Source organism: Chionomys nivalis, chromosome 1 (assembly GCF_950005125.1).
Source record: "Chionomys nivalis chromosome 1, mChiNiv1.1, whole genome shotgun sequence".
NCBI lineage: Eukaryota > Metazoa > Chordata > Mammalia > Rodentia > Cricetidae > Chionomys > Chionomys nivalis.
The window spans coordinates 78,060,723-78,082,817 of NC_080086.1; the positions used below are offsets into that span (position 1 = coordinate 78,060,723).

At 43.3% G+C, this 22,095-nt stretch overlaps 1 protein-coding gene across 2 annotated transcripts in view; it reads left to right on the top strand.

Moving 5' to 3' along the window:
* Kcmf1 (potassium channel modulatory factor 1) overlaps positions 1 to 20,132 on the top strand; it is a 68,513-nt gene extending 48,381 nt beyond the window's left edge. For both annotated transcript variants that reach the window (XM_057785837.1, XM_057785842.1), the window contains exons 4-7: positions 7,826 to 7,927; positions 11,072 to 11,246; positions 12,365 to 12,647; positions 17,704 to 20,132. In XM_057785837.1, the coding sequence (XP_057641820.1) occupies positions 7,826 to 7,927; positions 11,072 to 11,246; positions 12,365 to 12,647; positions 17,704 to 17,965 (822 nt within the window). In that variant the 3' untranslated portion in view covers positions 17,966 to 20,132. The remainder of the gene's footprint in view (positions 1 to 7,825; positions 7,928 to 11,071; positions 11,247 to 12,364; positions 12,648 to 17,703) is intronic.
* The last annotated feature ends 1,963 nt before the right edge of the window (positions 20,133 to 22,095 follow it).

Sequence of the window (22,095 nt, forward strand, 5' to 3'; positions counted from 1 at the left end):
ATTGTATCAGCTGTAAATGAATGCGCACATCACCTCTTACCACAGTGTTTTGTTGTGGTGAACCAAACCTTTTCTTTTAATATTTTTGATGGATTTTAGGGGAAGGGTAGGAGCTGGTTCCCTCCATTGTTGTATGTGCTCTGAGTATTGAATTGAGTGAAGGTCTTGAGGCTTGGCAGAGAGTGCCTTGACCCACTGAGCCCCAAACCAGATTATTTTTAAAGTGAATCATGAATTTCAAGAGGAGATCCTTTCATTTTGATAGTGTTAGTGTTTTCTTTTTCTAACTGTCCAATTCATTATTTTACTTTTATTACAGAATTAACTGGGTGTGTCCTCTAGGCCAATTCATACTTTACTATAGGACTTAAGAACCATGCTTTCGAATACTCAGCATCTCTTTGGAATATTGTGGTGCAAGAGGCTCTGTCATTGTAAGCAGTTTCATTGGTAAATGCTCATAGAGTTGAAGTGGCTGGTGAGAGTCTACTGAAGCCAGAATTGGAAGTAGCTTTGGAATCCTTTATTTTTTTTATTCTGACTTTTTCCCTCCAGTCTGGGACTCTGTGTTAAAAAACTAGCCCTTCGCCTTCTTAAGATTCATTTTAAGATCAAGAAAGTTTAATTTTGAGTGTACCGAGAACCCTTTAAAACCAAGTCTCTTGGAGTTAAGTATAATGACTCTTTATGATCATGATAACAGATTTAAAACCTAGCTTCAGTGCACATAGATGTCATAGTGTGTGGGGCTCTGCGTGATGAACTCTCCAGTCAGCATGGACTGTGAGGGTACCTACACGTACATACACACAAATAATAATTTTTTAAAAAAGACAGTAGGGTGAAGAGAGAGATGATGGCTCAGCGCTTAAGAGCACTGGCTACTCTTCCAGAGGATCCAGGTTCAATTCCCAGAATGCACACGGCAACTCAGAGCTATCTGTAACTCCAGTTCCAGGGAATCTGACACCTTCTCACCAATGCACATAAAATAAATTGAAATAAATTTTTTTTAAAAATGCAATAAAGAACACACTTTAGCCCTGTTGTCTCAAGAAACTGCCTATTTTGAATTTGCTCTCCCCAGACGTAAACTTGGCTTAGTTGACCTGTTGAGAGGGCAGTGAAAGAAGTAGTCAAGGGGAGGCTTTGAAAATGTGATGTGGTTTTGAAAAGAATTTGAAGGAGACAGAACAATTCAGACAAAACCAAGATGCATTGTTGAGAAGAAAATAGCAAATAATGATACATCGCACTGGGGAATAGAATTGGATCCTACAGTGCGACCAGGTAGCAGTGAACCTTCACAGCCATTAAGCTGTTCCCCTGGTTCTATGGGGACATTTCAGTTCCTCTACAGAAAAATGACATCTTCTCATTTTCATGGGTGTAGGCACTGTCTGTGTGACCGTGTTTCCAGTGTGATGGTTGCCAGAGGAAGGGTGTACCAGGAAGTAATGGAAGAGAATAAGTGATGTGGAGAAATGGTGCTCTTCTGAACAGACCTTCTCAGAAGGAAGTTTTCCATGACTCTGAGTTTAATCAAATATGAGAGTTCAGTTCAGGTATTTTCTCAAGAAATGCCCATTGCTAGAGCAGTATTGGCACATGGTGTCTGCGACTGGGTATGACTAAGTGGCTCCCATGTACCAAGTCACCACAATCAGAAAGGAAGCAGTAGTGTTTCCAAGAATTCCAGTCTAGGGGCCATTTTCAAGTAGTCTGTCTGAGAATGGTAAGAGGATGCCTTCTTGCCCAGCTCCCAGAGTGTGCTCCATCTCCCCATCCTGCTGCAGCCTGCTTCAGAGGAAGCCACATTTATGCTGGGTCACATAGGCAGTTTAAAAATGTTTAGTATTGGCTGGTCAGTGGTGGCGCACGCCTTTAATCCCAGCACTCGGGAGGCAGAGGCAGGCGGATCTCTGTGATTTCGAGGCCAGCCTGGTCTAGAAGAGATAGTTCCAGGACAGGAACCAAAAAGCACGGAGAAACCCTGTCTCGAAAAATCAAAAAAAAAAAAAAAAAAAAGTTTAGTATTTCTCTGTGTGCGCAGTGTGTTGTACGCAGGGAGGCCAGAGGACAGCCTTGGAGTTGTTCTCTCATTTCTCACTCGTTCTGGGGGTCCAGCTCGGGTTGCCAGTCTTGCGCAACAAACACTTTTACCCACTGAGCTATCTCACCAGCCCCAGATAGGCAGTTTTTTTTAAAATAGATTTTTTATTTAAAAATGAATAGAATGCATAAGAAATTTATTTCCTTCCTTCTGTTGGGTTTGGTTTTTCAAGACAGGGTTTCTCCATATAACAGCCCTGGCTGTCCTGGAATTCACTCTATAGACCAGGCTGGCCAACTGAGGTCCACCTTTCTATAACCTCCTACCCCCACCCCCTCCCCACCACCCCACCCCACCACCCCACCCCCCGTGCTGGGGCTAAATGTGTGTACTACTACACATTTGAAGAAATTCCTTAGCCGGGCGGTGGTGGCACACGCCTTTAATCCCAGCACTTGGGAGGCAGAGGCAGGCGGATCTCTGTGAGTTCGAGACCAGCCTGGTCTACAAAGAGCTAGTTCCAGGACAGGCTCCAAAGCCACAAAGAAACCCTGTCTCGAAAAACAAAAAAGAAAAAAAAAAAAAAAAAGAAATTCCTTATGAAGGCTGAGAGGAAACACATTATATTTTTTTGAGAATAGGTTTTTGCTACCTCAGACTCATAGGTAAGTCACCAGTGAGCCCAGAAATTCAGCTTTCTCCACCTCCCAGCACTAGAATTACAAGCGTGTGCCCAGTATGGGCTCTTGGGATTAAACTCAAATCCTGTGATTGGAAAGCAGGCACTTTACTGACTTGCTGTCTTCTCAGGCCCCTACACTACCTACTTTAGGTGTTTTCCAAAGGGCAGAGAGCCTATGTTGGGGGAGGGCGACTCCTACATTCGGTAGCGGCATACTATCTGCATGTGGAACGATGGCTTTGAAAGTCATTGAACAGCATGTGTTGAGATGTGCACCAATTGGTTACTTGTTGGTAATCATGCCAGAGACCACATAGAAACAGCAGTCTTTGTGAGGCCTTTCTTCCTTTAGTAAAGGCTCTCAAGAGGGCACAGATAAAAAGCAGGATGGACAAGAGGGTGACAAGCTGAACCAGAAGAAAATAACCCTGACAATAGCAGAGACTGAAAGAATAGCAAGGATATTTGTGATGAGAGTGGTTTGGATTATATCAAGAACGTTTGGCTTTTTCCAAGGAGATAGAAGTTTTAAATACCATAGTTTGTTTGAGCTGTTATTTGCCAAACTTACCCAGCCATAAGACCTGGGATTCTTGTTCAGAAACACAGGTCTACATCTTCCCAATCTTTCTCAAATGCCTAGGGGAAAAGCATTTTCAACAAGTACTCCAGGTGTAGTAGGAGTGGTGAGCCGCTTCCTGCCTCCCAGCTCCCGGCCACCGGCTAGCTTTACCCAAAATAATTACATGGAAACTGTATTCTTTTAAACACTGCCTGGCCCATTAGTTTCAGCCTCTTATTGGCTAATTCTCACATCTTGCTTTAACCTATATTTAGTAATCTGTATAGCACCACGAGGTGGTGGCTTACCGGGAAATATCTTAACTTGAGTCCATCTTGGAGAGGAGAGCTATAGCGTCTGCCTCACTGCCTTCTTCCTCCCAGCATCCTGTTCTGTTTACTCTGCCTACCTAATTTTCTGTCCTATCAAAGGGCCAAGGCAGTTTCTTTAACCAATGAAAGTAACACATAGACAGATGACCCTCCTCCATCACTCCAGGTGATTTATATTCTTAGCCAAATTTAGGAAACACCAATTTAAGCCAATTCAGTAAGTCTTATTGTTGACAAGTTGTTACAATTTTAAACTAATGTGTTATGGAATTTTCATGTATGAATAATAGAAAGTACTATGCTATGTGGCAATGGGAGTATGATAAATATTCATGTTAACAGGCTGTCACATTTTAGAATGAATGGCTTATCCTTTGTGTAGAATTTCCCCATATTGTGAATGAATTAAGTTCCATAATGGAGAAGACCCATTCAAAACGAGCAGTGTTTTTGCAGCCACCTCTGGCTCCCTCCTCTAACTCCTCCCCACTCCATTCCACCCCCTTTCTCTTTCTCTCATCCTATTTTGCTTGTGCTTTCCTATCTTCCTCTCATTTTTTTCTTTACGCCTCAGAAAGTGCAGTTCTACATGACCCTAAGGCCTCAGGCATGCTTAGAGTTTGCTGAGTGTAAAGTGCACAGCGGAACAGATGCCAGACCTCTGTTCCATTAGCTCCGAAGCTTGATTTTCTTTTCCAGTTCTCACTTGTGTTAACTTACAGTAGCCCTAACTTGACAATATTTCCTACTTGGTTCTAAATCTGATCTCTTGATTTTTTTGTGCCAACTTCCAAGCCAAATGACCCTTCCTAGTAAAGGCCTCATCCTCAGTAACTCTTTATCCCAGTCTGTAAGTTAAATGTTTTCAGTTACTTTTCCATGAGTACCTTTAGCCCAGGGGCTCAGTATCATAGCTGCAATAAACCCAAAGATTTTGAGCATAAAACTAAATACACAGTTGTGGGATCATGGTTTTCTTGTTTTTTACATCCCTGTCCCAAAGGTGCTTTCTAGTTTGTAGATTGTCTAATTGGTACACTCTTAGTATATTCAATATTTACTGCCCATTCTTTTTCCCCTTGTGGGAATGTACATTTTTAGAGGAGAGTTCTATCTAACAATAGATACTTAAATATGCTTTAAAGTCCTGAAGCTTCTCCAACTGTCTTAGTATAGTTCATGTCATGGGTTTTATCCAAGGCTAATAAAAGTTGTACCTAATTCTGCTGCTGAATGAAGTTCCAAACCTCTGCTTGTTGTTTAATTTTTAAATAACTGGAATGTGTTGGGGCTGGAAAAATGGCTCAACAGTTGAGTTCTTGCTGCTCTTCCAGAGACTCCAGGTTCAGGATCTGATGTCCTCTTCTGGCCTCTGCAAGAACCCGCACAAGCAGGGCAGGCACACATACACACATGCGCACGCACATTAGAAAATAAATGTTAAAAACAAAACGTAGACTAGGATTCTTGCTTTAAAAAGCATAAACCATTATAAACTTTGAAAAAGTTTATATCAGAGTGAAGCAATTCAGAAAGCAAAGACAAGAGAGTTCAAGGCCAGCCAGGGTACCTAGAAGATCTAAGACTGGCTAGGCGAGACAGAAGCACTTAGAAAGCTGAGGGAGCAGATCCCTGCTAGGACTACCAGAATACAGAATGGCACCAAGTGACCGAATTTCTGCTGAACATTCACAGTTCGTAGACGTGAGAGCAGATGCCACAGCTTTTCTCTTCAAGAGAAAAGTCCTTTATAAAAAGTACTCAGGCTGATGAGAAGCCAAGGACAATGGCACTAGGTTTCGATCCTAATACATGAACTGGCTTTGTGGGAGCTTAGCCTGTTTGGATGCTCACCTTCCTGGACCTAGATAGAAGTGGGAGGACCTTGGTCTTCCCGCAGGGCAGGGAATTTGGTCTGCTCTTCAGTATTGAGAGGGAGGGGGAATGGAGTGGGGGGAGGGGGCAATATGTGGGAGGAGGGGGAGGGAAATGGGAAACGGGGAGGAGGCGGAAATTTTAATTAAAAAAGAATTAAAAAAATTAAAAAAAAAAGGACTCATAGTCTACTGGCTTCTCTCACTTGCCCTTGGGCGCATTCCATCCTGGCCTTCTAATCTCTTTGTAGGCCTCTTCCTTCTGCCTCCTTGTTTTCTCTTGTGAGCATCTTTAGATTTTCTTAGTTACTTTTCAGGCTCAAATAGTAACCAGGACAGCCAGCTGGGCATTAGAGACTGGCTATCAAAGTCAGGCAGACTGGGCTTTTGTTCTAGTCACAGAAGGTGGGAGTTGTATTTGCTTGACTCTAGATGGCCCTTTGGTCCCACAGTCTGCTCTATGTCCCAGCATAGACTTCTCACACACTGTAACCAGGCTGCACAGTCACTGAGGGCACGTGTGCTGGTGAGGTGATTGGTGCACCACTAGGGAAGCACACACCTTGCTTCCCTCTGTCAGGCCTTCTTTCTTGCCTCTTGTTAAGACTTGGAAACTTCTCCTACTTCAGGAATCAGAACAGCTTAAATTAGACCATCATCTGGAAGATAGCAGCCTTTCCTTAATAGTTTCTTCCTCTGTCTTTTATTCATCCTACTCCTTATTCACTAATTGGGATAAAGCTATTTCAAAGGAGTTGTCCCAGGAATCGGTTACAGATTCTCAACTGCTGATTCTGCCCCTCTCTAAGTTCTAGCCCCAAAGCATAACCACTCCTTTCTGTCCCCTCGCCCCCATTTCTAGCTCTTCTCTGGACACTGACCAAAATCCTAGATACCTTCCCCTGGCATTCATCCCTCTTCTGTGAGCATTCCCCACACCATGCGCAGCTGCTTACTGACCCGGTTGCTGAACACGCCTGCTTTCTTGAACCCTAGCTCTAAAGGCATGGCTCCTCCTCTTCTCCATTGCTCCCTCCCCACTGCCGCCAAGATCACCTGCTTGCCTGCCCTGTGGTTTCTCTCTCAAACCAATAAGATGGTCCTCAAGCTTTAGGGGGAGAGAGACTCCTCCCAGCTGTCGCCTCTACCTATGTGCATATTGCTTTATTCTTGCTTGTAACTCTGTCTCTTGCCATAAGGCAAATGAGGAAGTTAATTACTCCTTGAACTTGGCCTAACTTCCACATACAACCCATCCTTCTGGGAAATAATGTACTAGGACAAGCTTCTCTCCCTCCTTTGCCTTGAAGTTGTTTGAGAAATTGGCAGTGCATGTTTGTGCATAATTCCATTATCCATCTTATTCTATACACAGTCTGTAGCTATTGCATGGTTCCCTTTTTTCCTTTTTTCTTTGTTTTTTTTTTGTTTGTTTGTTTATTTTTGTTTTTGGTTTTTCGAGAGTAGGTTTGGAACCTGTCCTGGAACTCACTCTGTAGATCAGGCTGACCTCAAGCTCATAGAGATTCATCTGTCTCTGCTTCCCAAGTGCTAGGATTAAAGGCCTGCACCACCACCACCCAGCTCCCTTTTCTTCCTTTTAAGACAAGATCACTCACTGGCCTGGAACTTGGCAAATAGACTAGACTCGCTGTTCAGGGAATCCCAAGGATCCTTCCATCACTGTGTCCCCAGTCCTCAGCTACATTTAGTCCTCCTGGTTGAAGACTGACCCTTAGGACCACCTTGCTTTTGGAGAAGTGTGCCTTAACTTCTGTCTGGGTAACCGCTCCTGCTGTCCTGGAACTCACAGAGTTCCTCCTGCTTCTGCCTCTGCCTCCTGAGTGCTGTGATTAAAGGCATGCACTGCCATCACCCAGATAAAATAAATTTTTTTTAAAGGTAGAAAAAAATTATCAAACCCGTTTTGTAAGACTTCTAGAATGTCGTTGGTTACCAAGGAAAGACAAAACTTTGAAAAGTTGAAGAATGTGAAAGGTACTTTATATGTTTTTATTTTGTACCAAATTTCAAAAGACAAATACTGCAGTGGCAGATACTGAAAGCACAAATTACCATTCAAGGCTGAATTTAGGTAAAAATGTTTATTTTTAAAGTTTTGAACAGAAACTGTTGGCTAAGCCATGCAAGTGTGTATCAGCCCTGCTGATAGAAGATTGTTCAGACCCTGAGCCGTGGCACTGCAGTTGAGTGACTGCAGTGGCTGCTCAGACCTACAGTGGCCCTTCCACGTTGAATCTTGATCGCGAGCAGTGTCTCCTAGCAACCGTGTAATGATCTTCTCGCCTTATTTCATTACAGATTTGTCCGATATGTGCAGCGTTACCAGGAGGCGATCCTAATCATGTCACAGATGACTTCGCAGCTCATCTGACACTTGAACACAGAGCCCCTAGAGATTTAATATCCTTCCGGAAGGTGGCATGTGAGGGCTTGTTGGTGATGCTGGTGGTTTGATTGTTTTTAAGAATCGTATTCTCAGAGAAAAAGAAACTAATCTTCAAGTTATTTTTATTTACTTGACCTTTTCATAAAAGCGACTTTTTTTTTGCCGGGCAGTGATGGCACAATCCTTTAATGCCAGCACTTCGGAGGCAGAGGCAGGCCGATCTCTGAGTTCGAGGCCAGCCTGGTCTATAAGAGCTAGTTCCAGGATAAGCTCCAAAGCTACAGAGAAACCTTGTCTCAACCCCCTCCCCCCCCGAAAGAAAAAGAAAAAGTGACTTTTGTAGACTCATTCTTCAGCTTTCAGGTTATAATTTGTCTTCTAAATCTGTCATCAACTAGACTTCTATCCACATTCAAAGTGCCTCACCTTTCTGTCCGCCAGACTTCCCTTCCCATTCCATAGTCCAGGCCTGGGTTACTAGGGAGCAAACTGGTGGTGGTTGTTTCCATCTGTAGCTCTGATTCTTGCTCACAGTTGCCAGTTTCCTAATTGGAGATACAACTTCTTAGGGGAAGGTGGACATTAACAGAAAGATGAAGAAGATGGAACAAACCTGAGAAATTAGAAGTCTGAGCCAGCTTAGAGACTAGCAATAAATGTACAGTAGGAGCATTGGAACCTCCCCACCGTGTGCAGAACACACCAAAAGCAGAGGTCTTTGTAGAACTGGTTGACCTCTGACTCACAGATCCACCTGCATCTGCTTCCTAAGCTCTGAGATTTAAAGGCATGTGCCTTCACACCCACCAGGATTTTTTTTTTTTTTAAATAAGAGTGAAAAAATTAGAGCTAGAAATGTGGCTCAGTAGTTAAGAGCACTAGCTAGCTACTCTTAGTGGACTCGTGTTGAAGGAGCAGCGGGGCTGCGTCCCACTGCTAAGCTCCCGGCCACCCAGCTAGCTTTACCCGAATAATTACACGGAAACTGTATTCTTTTAAACACTGCTTGGCCCATTAGCTCCAGCCTCTTATTGGCTAGCTCTTACATATTGACCTAACCCATTTCTAATATTCTGTGTAGCACCACAAGCTGGCTTACCAGGAAAGATCTTAACCTGCGTCTGTCTGGAGTTGGAGAATCATGGCGACTGCCTGACTCGGCTTCTTTCTCCCAGCATTCTGTTCTGTTTACTCCACCCACCTAAGGGTTGGCCTATCAAATGGGCCTAGACAGTTTCGGGTTCAATTTCCAGCATCCACATGGGAGCTTACAACCAGCTGTTACTCTCGACCTCCATAGGCAAGAGACATGCGCATGTACACAGACATCCATGCAGGCAAAACACCCATACATACATGAATTCCCTCCCCAGCCCCTACCCCTGAGACACGGTTTCTCTGTGTAACTGCCCTTGCTGTCCTGGAACTTTGTAGACCAGGCTGGCCTTGAACTCAGAGTTCCACCTGCCTCTACCTCCTGAGTGCTGGGATTAAAGGCATACACCATCACCCAGCTAAAATAAAACTTTTTTTTTTAATATTTATTTATTTATTATGTATACAATATTCTGTCTGTGTGTATGCCTGCAGGCCAGAAGAGGGCACCAGAGCTCCTTACAGATGGTTGTGAGCCACCATGTGGTTGCTGGGAATTGAACTGAGGACCTTTGGAAGAGCAGGCAATGCTCTTAACCTCTGAGCCATCTCTCCAGCCCCAATAAAACTTTTTTAATGATGGGGAAAACATATCAAACCTATTTTTTAAGCCTTCTAGAATGCCTTTGGTTACCAAGGAAAGACAAGATTTTGAAAATTGGAAGAATGTGAAAGGTACTTTATATGGTTTTTTTTTTTGTTTTTTTGTTTTTTGTTTTTTTTTTACCAAATTTCAAAAGACAAATTCTGCAGTGGCAGGTACTGAAAACACGAGGAGTTTTCAGATGCCTCCAGCATCGTGATGTTCTGGTTTTTACCACCAGTGTCTAGAGTGACTGTGGACAGCAGTCATTTCCTCACCGTCGATGGATTTCTTCCTAAAATTGCCATTCCCACCCAACAACCTCTTAGGAGTGGCACTATTGATGGATGAACTTCTGTAGACCCCAGACTCATCCCAAGGGCCAGGAGACCCTGTACATTGAACTGCCTTAGGCAGGGCTGCTCACCCGTTCCTTAAATGACTCCAGAACTAACAGCCAAGAAGCCAGCAAGGAAATTGCCATTATAAAGTTGTTGCTTGCCTCTGGAAATACAAGATTGTTGATTGGTTTTTCGAGACAGAGTTTTTCTCAAACTCAATCTGTACACCAGGCTGGCCTTGAACTCACAGAGATCCTCTATGGTGCTGGGATTAAAGGCATGAGCCACTACTGTCTAGGTTTGGGTTGGGTTGGGTTGTTTTTTTTTGTTTGTTTGTTTGTTTGTTTGTTTGTTTGTTTGTTTTTGACTGCTTTTTGCTACACATGACCTTATGTTTAACTCGCATTCAACTCTTGAGAAGCCTGAGGCTTCTAGAGTCTGCTTGAAGAGTGTCGTGTTAATCTGTATGTTTAATGGTACACCAGTATTTTCTGTTTAGCAGCAGCACTGGGAATAAGTTGACAGAGATTAACGCTGACATAGAAATTAGCTTTCATCTACAGAATTTAGATTATTCAGCTTGTTCTTTTTCATTGTAGAAGATAATGTGTTTCACGAGGTGTTTACTGATACATAAAATTCAACATTAAGGTCGTGTTAGGTATTTGACCAAGTGTCTCTTTTGACCTTGTTCTGGCAGTGTTCCGGCAGTGTTCAGGTCTAGAACCTGGGAGAAAGTTAATGACTTTCAGCATACACAGAATTCATATGTTGCTTTTTTCTATTTGATTGTATTTGTCTTTTTTTTTTTTTTTTTTAACTCCCTTGTCTTCCTGCCTTAGCCTCCTAAGAGTTAGGGTTATACGCATGTACTACCATGCCCCGTTTATACCTATTGCTTTATATTTGAGTATCTTTTTTTTAGGGTTAACGGGCCTCATAGTGTTGAAACTTTTATATTCTAAGATAAAGGTGCTATTTTAAACTGCTTATAATTTAGGAATTCCCAGCTAGCAAGAGCTCAAATGTTTGTTGTCTCTTCTTTTTGTAAAATATTCTTTCCTTAACTGTTGAGTTACGATGAATCGAGTGGTGTTCGGCATGTACGTAGAATGTTTCACCCCGGCCGGGGGCTGGGAGGCCCCCGTGCACGTAGATCAAACATGCACTTTACTAGCAGCTCCACTGGCGGGCTCTCCTCCTCGCAGAGCTCCTACTCTCCCAGCAGTAGGGAAGCCATGGATCCTATAGCTGGTAAGTTGTTTCCACTTCTTAGTGGCAAGGGCAGGCGTGGGGAGCTCCTTTAAAGGTGTTTTATGTGGTGTGTGTTCTCCTTTAGCACTTGGTTCTGTGCTTGCATCCCTCCAAATATTTAAAAGTCTGACCTTTGTAAGTGGGTGTTGTAAGGGAGTCCATGTGCTACGCCTTTCTCTAAGAGGGTAGGGGAGAAGATGACAGAGAAGAAGGTCTCTAGGAAAGATTTCAGAGTGAAGAAGGCCTCCAGAATTCCATCTCAAGGACCAAGGAACTCAGTTGCCTCTTCTTGGAGGAAAGTAGGAATGGGTATCCTGGTTTGAGACCTTTATTGTTGTAGAACATACTAAAAGATGATGCTGCTACAATATGAGCAGCTCCACTAAAACAAGAGTCTGGGCTGAATAGACCAGAGTCAAGCTCTGCGGGTGGGGAGGACTGGCCTTGCAGAACAATGACAAGTGTTCTGGAACAGCAGCATCCAAGGATACTAGCAAGGCAGAAGCCAGAATGTAAGGCCACGCTTAGAAATGTTCTGGGCTCTGGGATTTCACCCTTGTAATTCCTCTGGTTAAATGATCAGAGATGAGTGAATGCTGATGACGGGTACTGGACCCTGTTCTGAGAGCTGGAACTAGAGTAAACAGAGGCTTGACCCTGCATTCATGCTGCTTCTATTAAGAGGTCTTGGAGCCGGGCGGTGGTGGCGCACGCCTTTAATCCCAGCACTTGGGAGGCAGAGGCAGGCGGATCTCTGTGAGTTCGAGACCAGCCTGGTCTACAAGAGCTAGTTCCAGGACAGGCTCCAAAACCACAGAGAAACCCTGTCTCGAAAAACCAAAAAAAAAAAAAAAAAAAAAAAAAAAAAAAGAGGTCTTGGTTATGATTGCACTTGTAGGTGGGTCTTCAGTCTAAATAAGTAGTGTAGGTGTACTTTATGTAATAATGTTCTCCTAAGTTCTGCTCAAAGCAGGCATAATTGTATGTTGTAATTGGGTCCCTGGGTCATGAGTATGTTCCACTGTTCACAGCACTTGATTTTCTCTGCTGAAAGAGTGACGTGTAGCTCTTGGTTTTCCTGAGTCAAGTTGATCAGTTGTCTATATTTCCATTGGCAGAGCTGTTATCTCAGTTATCAGGAGTGAGACGTTCTGCAGGAGGACAGCTTAACTCTTCAGGCCCTTCCGCTTCTCAGTTGCAACAATTGCAGATGCAGCTGCAACTTGAGCGGCAGCATGCACAAGCAGCACGGCAACAACTGGAGACAGCTCGCAACGCAAGCCGGCGCACTAACACAAGCAGCGTCACCACTACAATCACACAGTCCACGGCCACAGCCAACACAGCCAACACAGAGAACAGCCAGCAGGCTCTCCAGAACTCCCAGTTCCTATTAACAAGGTATTTCTTTACTGTCATAGATGGGTTGGAGAAATAAGGTTTCTTTAGCACTGTCCAGTCTAGTAAGCTGTTCCTTTTTATGTATATAAATACATCTGCTTAAAAACTCTACCTTTGGGGGCTGGAGAGATGGCTCAGTGGTTAAGAGCATTGCCTGCTCTTCCAAAGGTCCTCAGTTCAATTCCCAGCAACCACATGGTGGCTCACAATCATCTGTAATGGGGTCTGGTGCCCTTTTCTGGCCTGTAGGCACACATGTAGACAGAATATTGTATACATAATAAATGATAAATAAATAAATAAATACTTTACCTTTGGGCCGGGCAGTGGTGTCTCACGCCTTTAATTCCAGTACTCTGGGAGGCAGAGACAGGCAGATCTCTGTGAATTGGGGGCCAGCCTGATCTAAAAGTGAGTTCCAGGACAGTTAGGGCTGTTACACAGAGAAACCCTGTCTCAAAAAAGAAAAAAAGAAAAAAAAAAAGCTCTGCATTTGATCAGACCTGTTGGACTCTAGTGTCCAAACACCGAGGAGGAGTCGTCCCCAGAGACTCATCTCAGTCACCACAGCCGATGCAAAAGCATGAGGATTTTATTAATTCTGTCATGACAGGGTCCCCCAGCATTCGGGAAGCCGAGGGACCCGGAATAGATGGCACAGGCTACTTTTAAAGGGGCCACAGAAGCAAGGGGGGTTGTTCTTTGACTATTTTGATTGGCTTATTCGAAAGGGCTATTACCAGTAATTGACTGGAGAGCTGTTGCCAGATCAGGTGAGGTAAGAGGTCATTTTGACCCCGTTTCCCAGGGGACTGAACCAAAACATATGTCTATGGGTAATTGTTCAGGAACTGAGTACATGTGTGTGTAGCTGTTGGTCCTTGGTTCCCAGGGGAGGAGGGGAAGCACTATGGCACAGAGGCTGAGAGGATTCAGAATTGTCAAAATGGCTTCAGAATTGTCTTAAAGTCTTACAGACCATTACAACTCACAGTCCTTCAGTAAAAATTCCGTATTTAAATATTTTCCAGGAACATGGAAAACTAATATTTCAGATAAAGAAATATGTTGATCTTTGTGTTGATAAGTTATAGATCATTGTTGAAAATATTTTCCTTTCTTGTACTATACTTAACGGTTAAAACAGTGTTGTTTGTATTAATATGTTCTTTATCAGCTAAGTATATTTTGTAATTAATGTTGTTTGTGATTTTCCGTTAGAGTCTACTTAGATGTATCAGAAAGAACAAAAGAGGGTTAAGGAGATGGCTCAGTGGGTAGAGTGTTTACTGCATCAGCCTGAGAAACTAAGTTCAGATCCCAGCACCCATAAAAAGTAGTATGTGTCTGTTATCCCAGCCCCAGGAGGTCGAAGGATCCTGGGGTGCTCACTGACCACCAGTCTAGGCAGTTGGGGAGCTTCAGATCTAATTGAGAAACCTTGTCTTGAAGAGTAAGGTAGAGAGCAGTAGAGATGCCCAGTGCCAACTTCGCCTTCACAAACTGAACAGTTGTAATGCATACACATACATACCACATATACGGATATGTACAAGAACAAAAGCATTCATAATATGGAGGGGTTTTTTTTTTTTTTTTTTTTTTTTTTGGTTTTTTTCGAGACAGGGTTTTTGTGTGGTTTTGGAGCCTGTCCTGGAACTAGCTCTTGTAGACCAGGCTGGTCTCAAACTCACAGAGATCCGCCTGCCTCTGCCTCCCGAGTGCTGGGATTAAAGGCGTGCGCCACCACCGCCCGGCTGGAGGTTTTCTTTTAGGACTTCCCAAAGTTAGATTTAAATTCTTAAAGTTAGTACCCCAAATTAACTTTTAAAAATGGCTTATCAGGGTATCAGTAATACTCAGTACATACAGTGAAATCTCATTACACTGACTGAAGTTTTGTGCTTCTAAAGCTGCAGTGGAGAGTTGGGATGGGGCTTTATTACAGAGTGCTTGCCGAGCGTGCACAGTGCTGCAGTCTGTAATCGGAGCACTGGCCTCGAATGCCAACGTGCAGAAAGGTCAAGGATGGCTTCCCACATTGTGAGTTGATGGCCAGTCTGGAACACTACCAAAGGGACTAGAGAGGCAACTCAGAAAGCCTTGCTGCTCTTTTTGAGCACTTGGGTATAAATCTTTTTACTGCATGAAAACCAGTACATGAAAAACTTAATTTGGGATTATCTTGGTAAAAAATGGAGGCAAGAAGATCAGGAGTTCAAGGTCGTCCTCAGCTATCTAATGAGTTTGACTACATGAGAATCAAGTCTATAAACTACAATGTGTACGACAATTCTTTGGAACCTTAGAAGAAACTGCTATAATTTCTACTTATTCTTTCATCTCCCACTTAAATCACCTCATAGGTAGGAATACTGTGTAGACATAGAATGACAAGTGTTTGGGGACCCCTGGCTGAGAGCTCCAACTTTGGTACTTAATACATTTAGCCTTTAGACAGGTCACTTCTTATCTTCAGAAACTCAGCTTTATCATCAGTGTCCCACCCAGGAGTCCAACCATTTATGAGAGGATTATTAAAAATACTGATCATTGTCTTTCATTGTGGATTTAAGGAGGCCTTTGCAGGGAGGTGTTTGTCCTAAGGTGAGCAAGTGCTGTCTCCCACCAGACTGTGAGTGGCGCCTTCCTACAGAGATTGGACAACAGCAGTGCTTTTGGGGTCTCACCGCCTGAAACACACCTGCCTGCCAGTGTGTGTCTTCCTGAGAGTTGGTTGTTCTCTGAGTGGAATAGCTTGCCAGGAAAAGGAAGTCTTCCAGCCAGGTGTACTCTGAAGGCTGAAGCCAGAGGATAATGAAAAGTCAAAAGGATACTGCCCTATCTTGGGGGGCCAGGGAGTGTCTTTTAAAAACCCAAACTACTCAGTGGGTTTAGTCTGAGTTTTTTTTCTGTATTTTTTTAAAAATTTACCTGAGCATACATGGGCATCTTCTTAGTGCTGCCTTTAGACTCAAGCCGTACCTTCTGGAAGCTGTGTGATTCCTAATGCCCTGCAACTTGCACACTGTCTTCCCTTACCGCCTCCTTCCGCCCTCTTCTAAAGCAGTACGTGGTCTAGGCTGGCCTTGAACTCTTATTCATTCCTTGGCTTCCAGGAACTGGGTAGGGTAAAATATGCCTATAATCTCAGCATTCTTTCTTTTTCCCCCGTTTTTTTTTGAGACAGGGTTTCTCTGTGTAGCTTTGGAGCCTATCCTGGAACTAGCTCTTGTAGACTAGGCTGGCCGCGAACTCACAGAGATCCGCCTGCCTCTGCCTCTGAAATACTGGGATTAAAGGCGCACCACTACCGCCCAGCAATCCCAGCATTCTGAAGGTAAAGGCAGGAAAATAAAGAATTCAGGATAATCCTTGGTAACATAGTAGTTAGAGGCCAAATTCGAGTTTATTTGTTGTTTGGAATTTGAGATATTAGCATATGTAATCTTGAACCGGGAAAGCACCTGCAGCATCTGCAGGGGTGTCTGCTCTATGGGCGGATTCCATGTGATGTGTGCATTTTATCCTGGAACTGACTGTAGGGACACAGTGTTTTCCAGGGAGGTCAAAGATAGTTGACATGTTAAGAATTGGTCGAGTGTTTGAGACAGGATTCTATCTCTTGATAATGACCAGCTAGTTTAGCTAACCCTAGTTTGAAGATCTTAAGTTGAACAGTTTTTTTTGAGTCTCAAACAAAACTGACTTGTAGATTTTTATCTGCCCCTCAAGAATTAGGCTTTATTTTCTTTTCTTTTTCTTTTTCTTTTTTTTTTCTTTTTTTTGCTACTTCCTCAAAGTTGAAACAGTATTGAGTTTGAATGCTTTCCCACAGCCAAGGCTTCTCTTGACGTCCCTAGTTCGTTTGACACTATGTCTGCTCTCTCCCTGTATCTCTGTTACAGATTAGACTTCTAGATCCCTCCCCACACAGACCAAAGCTTTTCCAAAGCTGAGAACATAGGAAACAAGTGCTATACTTTGACAGTCGGGTTGGGAATGTGTAGCCGTCACTCAGGTTCCAGTCTGCTGGTACTCCCTGTGACGTTCTTAAAGTTCTCCTTTCAGCTTGGTTTTCGTGGCATTGGGGTAACTGCCCCCACATACTTTATCCCCTTTGAGCTCTGTAGTTTAGCTTTTCCCTTATCTGAGCCACAGATCTCATCATTCCCTGGTGGTGTTTAACTGAGACTTTGAGCATGTTAGCTAATCTCTGCTTGAGTTTCCGCTTCCTGTAAAATGATAAATACCAACTGCTGGGGCCAGAGTGATGTACAAAGAGCCCAGAGTTGGGCATGCTGTCAGTCACAGTGTGTACTTCCTCTGTGATGTGGGGTGCCCTACAGACAGCAGGAGCGGGTGCCAGTGGGCAAGCTGCCCAGGGGACAGTATGAGCTCGCCTGTGCTCTTAGGAAGGAGTGCCTGTCATGTGTGTGTCCTCGGCCCTCACTGCCCAATCCTCTCTGCTCTGCTTGCTTTTCTTGGCACTGAAACTGGAGAATAAGATATCAATGCTGACGCTAAGCAAATTTTCCCATAGTTGTTTGGGGTTTTTTGTGTTTGGATTTTTTTTGTTTGTTTTTCAAGCCAGGGTTTCTCTGTAACTTTATGGAGCCTGTCCTGGAACTCACTTTGTAGACCAGGCTGACCTAGAGCTCATAGAGATCTGCCTGCCTGTCTCTCGAGTGCTGGGATTAAAGGCCTCCGCCACCACTGCCTGGCCCCACGGGTAAAATAAGATTAGGATATCTTTAATGGATCTTCCCAAGCATAGGGTCTGTCAGAAGCAGATTTATTTGTTTTCAGAGAGGTTTCCATCAGGCTTTTCTCCAGAGGTAGACTAGACTGTCGGCTGGTTTTTATTTCTGTGTTTGCTTGAACCCATTGAGCACAGATTTGCAAGCCAGGAGGAACATGACTTCCACAGTGGGGGATCTATCTACACATGACTGAGACCAGAACGTTTGCTCATTCCATGCAAACTGTAGAACTTGGCCTCACCATGTGTTAGTCTTTGACTTTACCAATACAGTCTTTCTTCTTACCTGTACAGGTTGAATGATCCCAAAATGTCTGAAGCAGAGCGCCAGTCCATGGAAAGCGAGCGTGCAGACCGCAGCCTGTTTGTCCAGGAGCTCCTTCTGTCCACATTAGTGCGTGAAGAGAGCTCGTCCTCAGATGAGGACGAGCGGGGGGAGATGGCAGATTTTGGTGCTATGGGCTGTGTAGATATTATGCCTTTAGATGTTGCTTTAGAAAACCTAAATTTAAAAGAGAGTAATAAAGGAAATGAGCCTCCACCACCTCCTCTTTGATGACCTCCCCACTCGCAGACAATGTCCTCTGTGCTGTATTTGCCAATGAAAGTGGACAACAGCTATCCTGGGTTTGTTTGGTGATTGTAATTTCAGGTCTGTCACTCTTGTTACATTGTGTACATTCAAAAGGAAGAAAGAAAATATATATGATAATCATTTCCACTTAACTAATTTTTACTTCTAGCAGGTAAATGTAGGTAGCAGTGCAGGGTGATCTCTGCTTCCTGTACCTTGACATGCAAAAGGCTCTCCTAATACTCCACATCCAAACTGAAGAGGAAATTGAAATCTCTAATGAAGCTGCTGTGTGTATTTATGAATATTAATGAATAAAAACTGCTTGGATGGTTTACCTAACTACTGCATGAGGTTTTTTGCAGCGTGCATGAGTTTCAGTGACCTTGTTATTTAAGAAAAATTAAATACAAGGAGTAAAACTTAAGAAATAAAATTTAAAAAAATAAAGTACAAAGCCCAAAGCTTTTCCAACATTATTCAGTGGTTACAGGGCAGAGTAGCTTTTGAATAATTTCTGCCTGACTCACCCTTATACATGTGCCTCCTATGCACAAAGCCAGCTCTGCAGTGAAACCTGGGGGTCCTAGCCAGGTGTGGCACTTGGCTGTGTGACTGTCCTGTTGCCTGTTAACCATCTTGTTCCTGTGGAGCCCAGCCTGTCTAGTTCGTCAGTAGAAGACAACAGTGAAGGCGGGTGTGCTGCAGGGCATCTCTGTGCCCTTTAAACAGATATCATTTGTGTTTGTTGGAAGTTTTTACTTTTTGTGGTTGTTTAAAATTTTTTGATTGTTAAATATGTTCATTCAGGTGTAGATGAATTTCATTTATTCACTATTCAGCAAAGTTAACCTGGATTATGTTGTCATGTTTTTAAGAATCTCACATTCTCAATCATACTTTGTGTTATTTATGTATTTGTAGTTTGCCGAGACAGATCAGTATCAGGGGAGCCCTGAGGACTTGCCTTCCCAGGTTTTGTCAACCAAATTCTTAATCCTAATTTTAGCACCTTTTATTTATTGGGTTTTTTTTTCCTGGCATAAAAAGTAAAGCCTTTTAATTGAATCATGCCACCTATATGCCTATTATTAATCCTGTGTGTAAAAAAAAAAAAAAAAATAGAGCCTTCTTGGGTTGTTAGGGGTTTGGAGGATGGGTGCTTTTTATTTCAGTTTTCACACTAGCTCCAGAAAGGGACAGCGCGTCTGAGGATGGGGGCAGTTTTTGCAATGTAAATTTAGAACTTTTAAAAAAGGTGCACAGCTTCTGATAAATTTCAGACTATACTTAACCTAATCATGTCTGGCTCCAGTCCTCTTCCCTGGGAGCCCTTCTTTCTGTTGCTCTCCTCTCTCTCCGCCATCTTGTCCCTCTCTGTTTCTTCATGACAAGCATACAGACTTGAACCCCTGGGTGTTCTCAAGAACTGTGAAGTCCATGTTCATCCAAATGTACCAAAAACCAGAAGTCACCCTACGTGTCTAAGAAACTGTTGCTTCTCCTCGGACACTTGAGACTCCGCTGGCTGCACATCCAGTAGCTGTCTTCGTTGGTCTCGGGATGGGATGTTTTGAAGGGAAAGCCTTGTGCCAGGCTTCTGTTATACTAGAAGTCGGGTCTAGTAGGATTTTCTCTTCTCATTGGTTGTTGAGGAGCTTGAGAAGTCCGTTTCCCCGCTGTGGTCATTTCAGGAGCACCTGCACATCACTCACATTCAATAAAGCGTTTTCAAGACTGTTGGCCACTTGATTTCTTTGGTGTTGAATTAAGCTAACCATTATTCAGAGGTTTGGTTTTTTTTAACATCTCGAATGCAGTATTTTTTATTTTATTTTTAGTTTTTTACGTTTTGTGCTAACCGTAGAGATTCTGGTTTGGGTGTGAGAAAGAGTTACTAACTGCTGGTTGTGTACTCACCCTTTTCTGCACAAATTCTGGGAAAACCTAAAATCTTCCTTTTTTCAGCTTGGTTCTAGGGAACAGCTAAAAGGTTTTTTGGGGCAGTTTAATTTAGAAGGTGGATTTACCCTTCAGAAGGCCTAGCAGTTCGTAAGGTTTCATCTCATGTAGAATATTGTATATTAATTATTTTTATCAGATATTTTCCAAATACCTCACCTCATCCTGTATGTAACCAATAATAATGTATTATTTTAGGATAGAAAGACACATATTATCAATATAAAATATATTTAAGCCCTTGGAATTCTCGTGTCCTTTTTCTTTAGTTCCTGAATCCCCATGTTATTGCATGTAGTACTTGACTAAACAGGTTGCATCATTCTGCAGGAAGGGACCAGATCCCGTTTTGAGAGCTCTTCGCTGTGAGTTTGGAGTGTCCATGAGATAAATGTAGTCCTCCTACAGTTTACTTCACTTCCTGTTTGGAATTAATTCTGCTCAAGATGTCCTAGAAGGAGCTTAATTTTATGATTTGTAAAAACCAAAAATATGTAGACTTCAGAGTGTGTCTGTCGTGTCCTTGTGCCTTTGTGTGGTTTGCAGGGTGGACTGCAGTGCATTGAGACTCCCACTTCACCCTGAACGCTTGGACCTTGTGAAGGGACCCTGTGGGCAACCATAGGGAGTGTAGAACTTGGAGCATGGTGTTGACTCTTCTCATGGTTTCGGTTCTTTTTCTCATCGACTTTCCTAAAATTATTCAACTCTAAGGAGTAGAGGACAAGTAGAAATGGCTACAGCAGTGGAATCTAGCGTCTGTAGGTGGCTCTGCATAAGATACAATTCTGTGTTGGCTGCAGTGGAATCTAGCGTCTGTAGGTGGCTCTGCATAAGATACAATTCTGTGCTGGCTGCAGTGGAATCTAGCATCTGTAGGTGGCATTGCAACTTTGTTTTCACTTTAATTTACAGGATTAGGACCTAGACTTGCTAAACCAAATACTCAGGTGGTGGTTGGTTTGGTTTTGGATTAGTTGGGTGGTTTCATTTGTTTCTTGGAATGCATCTTGTTTCCTTTTGTTTGGAGATAGGGTTAGATGTAACTCACAAAGTAGCGGAGGACTTTGAGAGGCATTCTCTGTAGATCAGGCTGGCCTCAAACTCAGAGATCTACTTGCCTCTGTCTCCACCCCCTCAGTGTTGGGATTAAACCACACTGGCCAAAGTAATGGATTCTTCTGTAAGAAATACTCAGTGACCTCCAAATATAGTTTGGGATAGCCTGTGCCTTCTCAGCCCTTCATTTTCCCCTCTTGATATTTAAGTATGGCATTTTCTTTAGTAGCTAATAGGTTTTTAAAGGTCACCAAGCCTCTGGGTCTTCTGATCTGTGGAAAGAAGAGTTGAGTTCTCTGGCTAGGTCCTAGCTCGTTCCCAGGAGAAAGCTGGATATGACGCAGAGTCCACTCTGCATTGTTCCTGCTGAGAAAGGCAGACATCAGGCCTTCATAGTCCTGCTTAAGGCAATAAAGAAGTGAAGGTAGATGGAGACTGGGGTGGTATGGATAGAAGAGGGTAAAGTAGGAGAAAGGGTTAGTGGTCATGTTGGAGACTGAAGCCTTGGGACTTTTGGAGTGGGATCTCGGCAGTGGCAGGGGCTCACTGTAAAGATGTCACCTGTGATTGGCATCTGATGCAGGTGTTCAGCTCTGCAGCTCAGGTGTGCAGTAAGACATCCCTAGTATGATGGAGAGCATCAGCCCTAATAGTTCTCAAACATGTATCCACTCTGTGCAGGGAAAAAGCCTGAAACTGTCCTCCATATTGGTTTTAACGAAACAGTCCTGCCTGGGCCACAACATGCACCCACCTTGTTTTAGTTAGATTTTTTGAGACACCCTCCCAAAGTAAGCCAGGACTCTACACCCCCTTGCAAAAATCATTAATGCTTGTAGAAAGTAATGGTTGTGCCTGGTCTCAGCTTCATGCTCCAAGATGGGACATGGGGGAATGTTAAGCAGCTCAGAAATAGCCTTGTGTCCAGCTGAGTGGGGAAGTTAGGATAGAGTACAAGACTGCAGCCACACTCTGGTTAGGTGTGGCAGTGTGGGACTGGCATTAAACAGCCCCATTAGGTTATGGCTTTTCTGTTTTGCTTTCAGAACAGTGTAAAAATCTAATTTCTTTTTTATGTTGGCCACAGACAT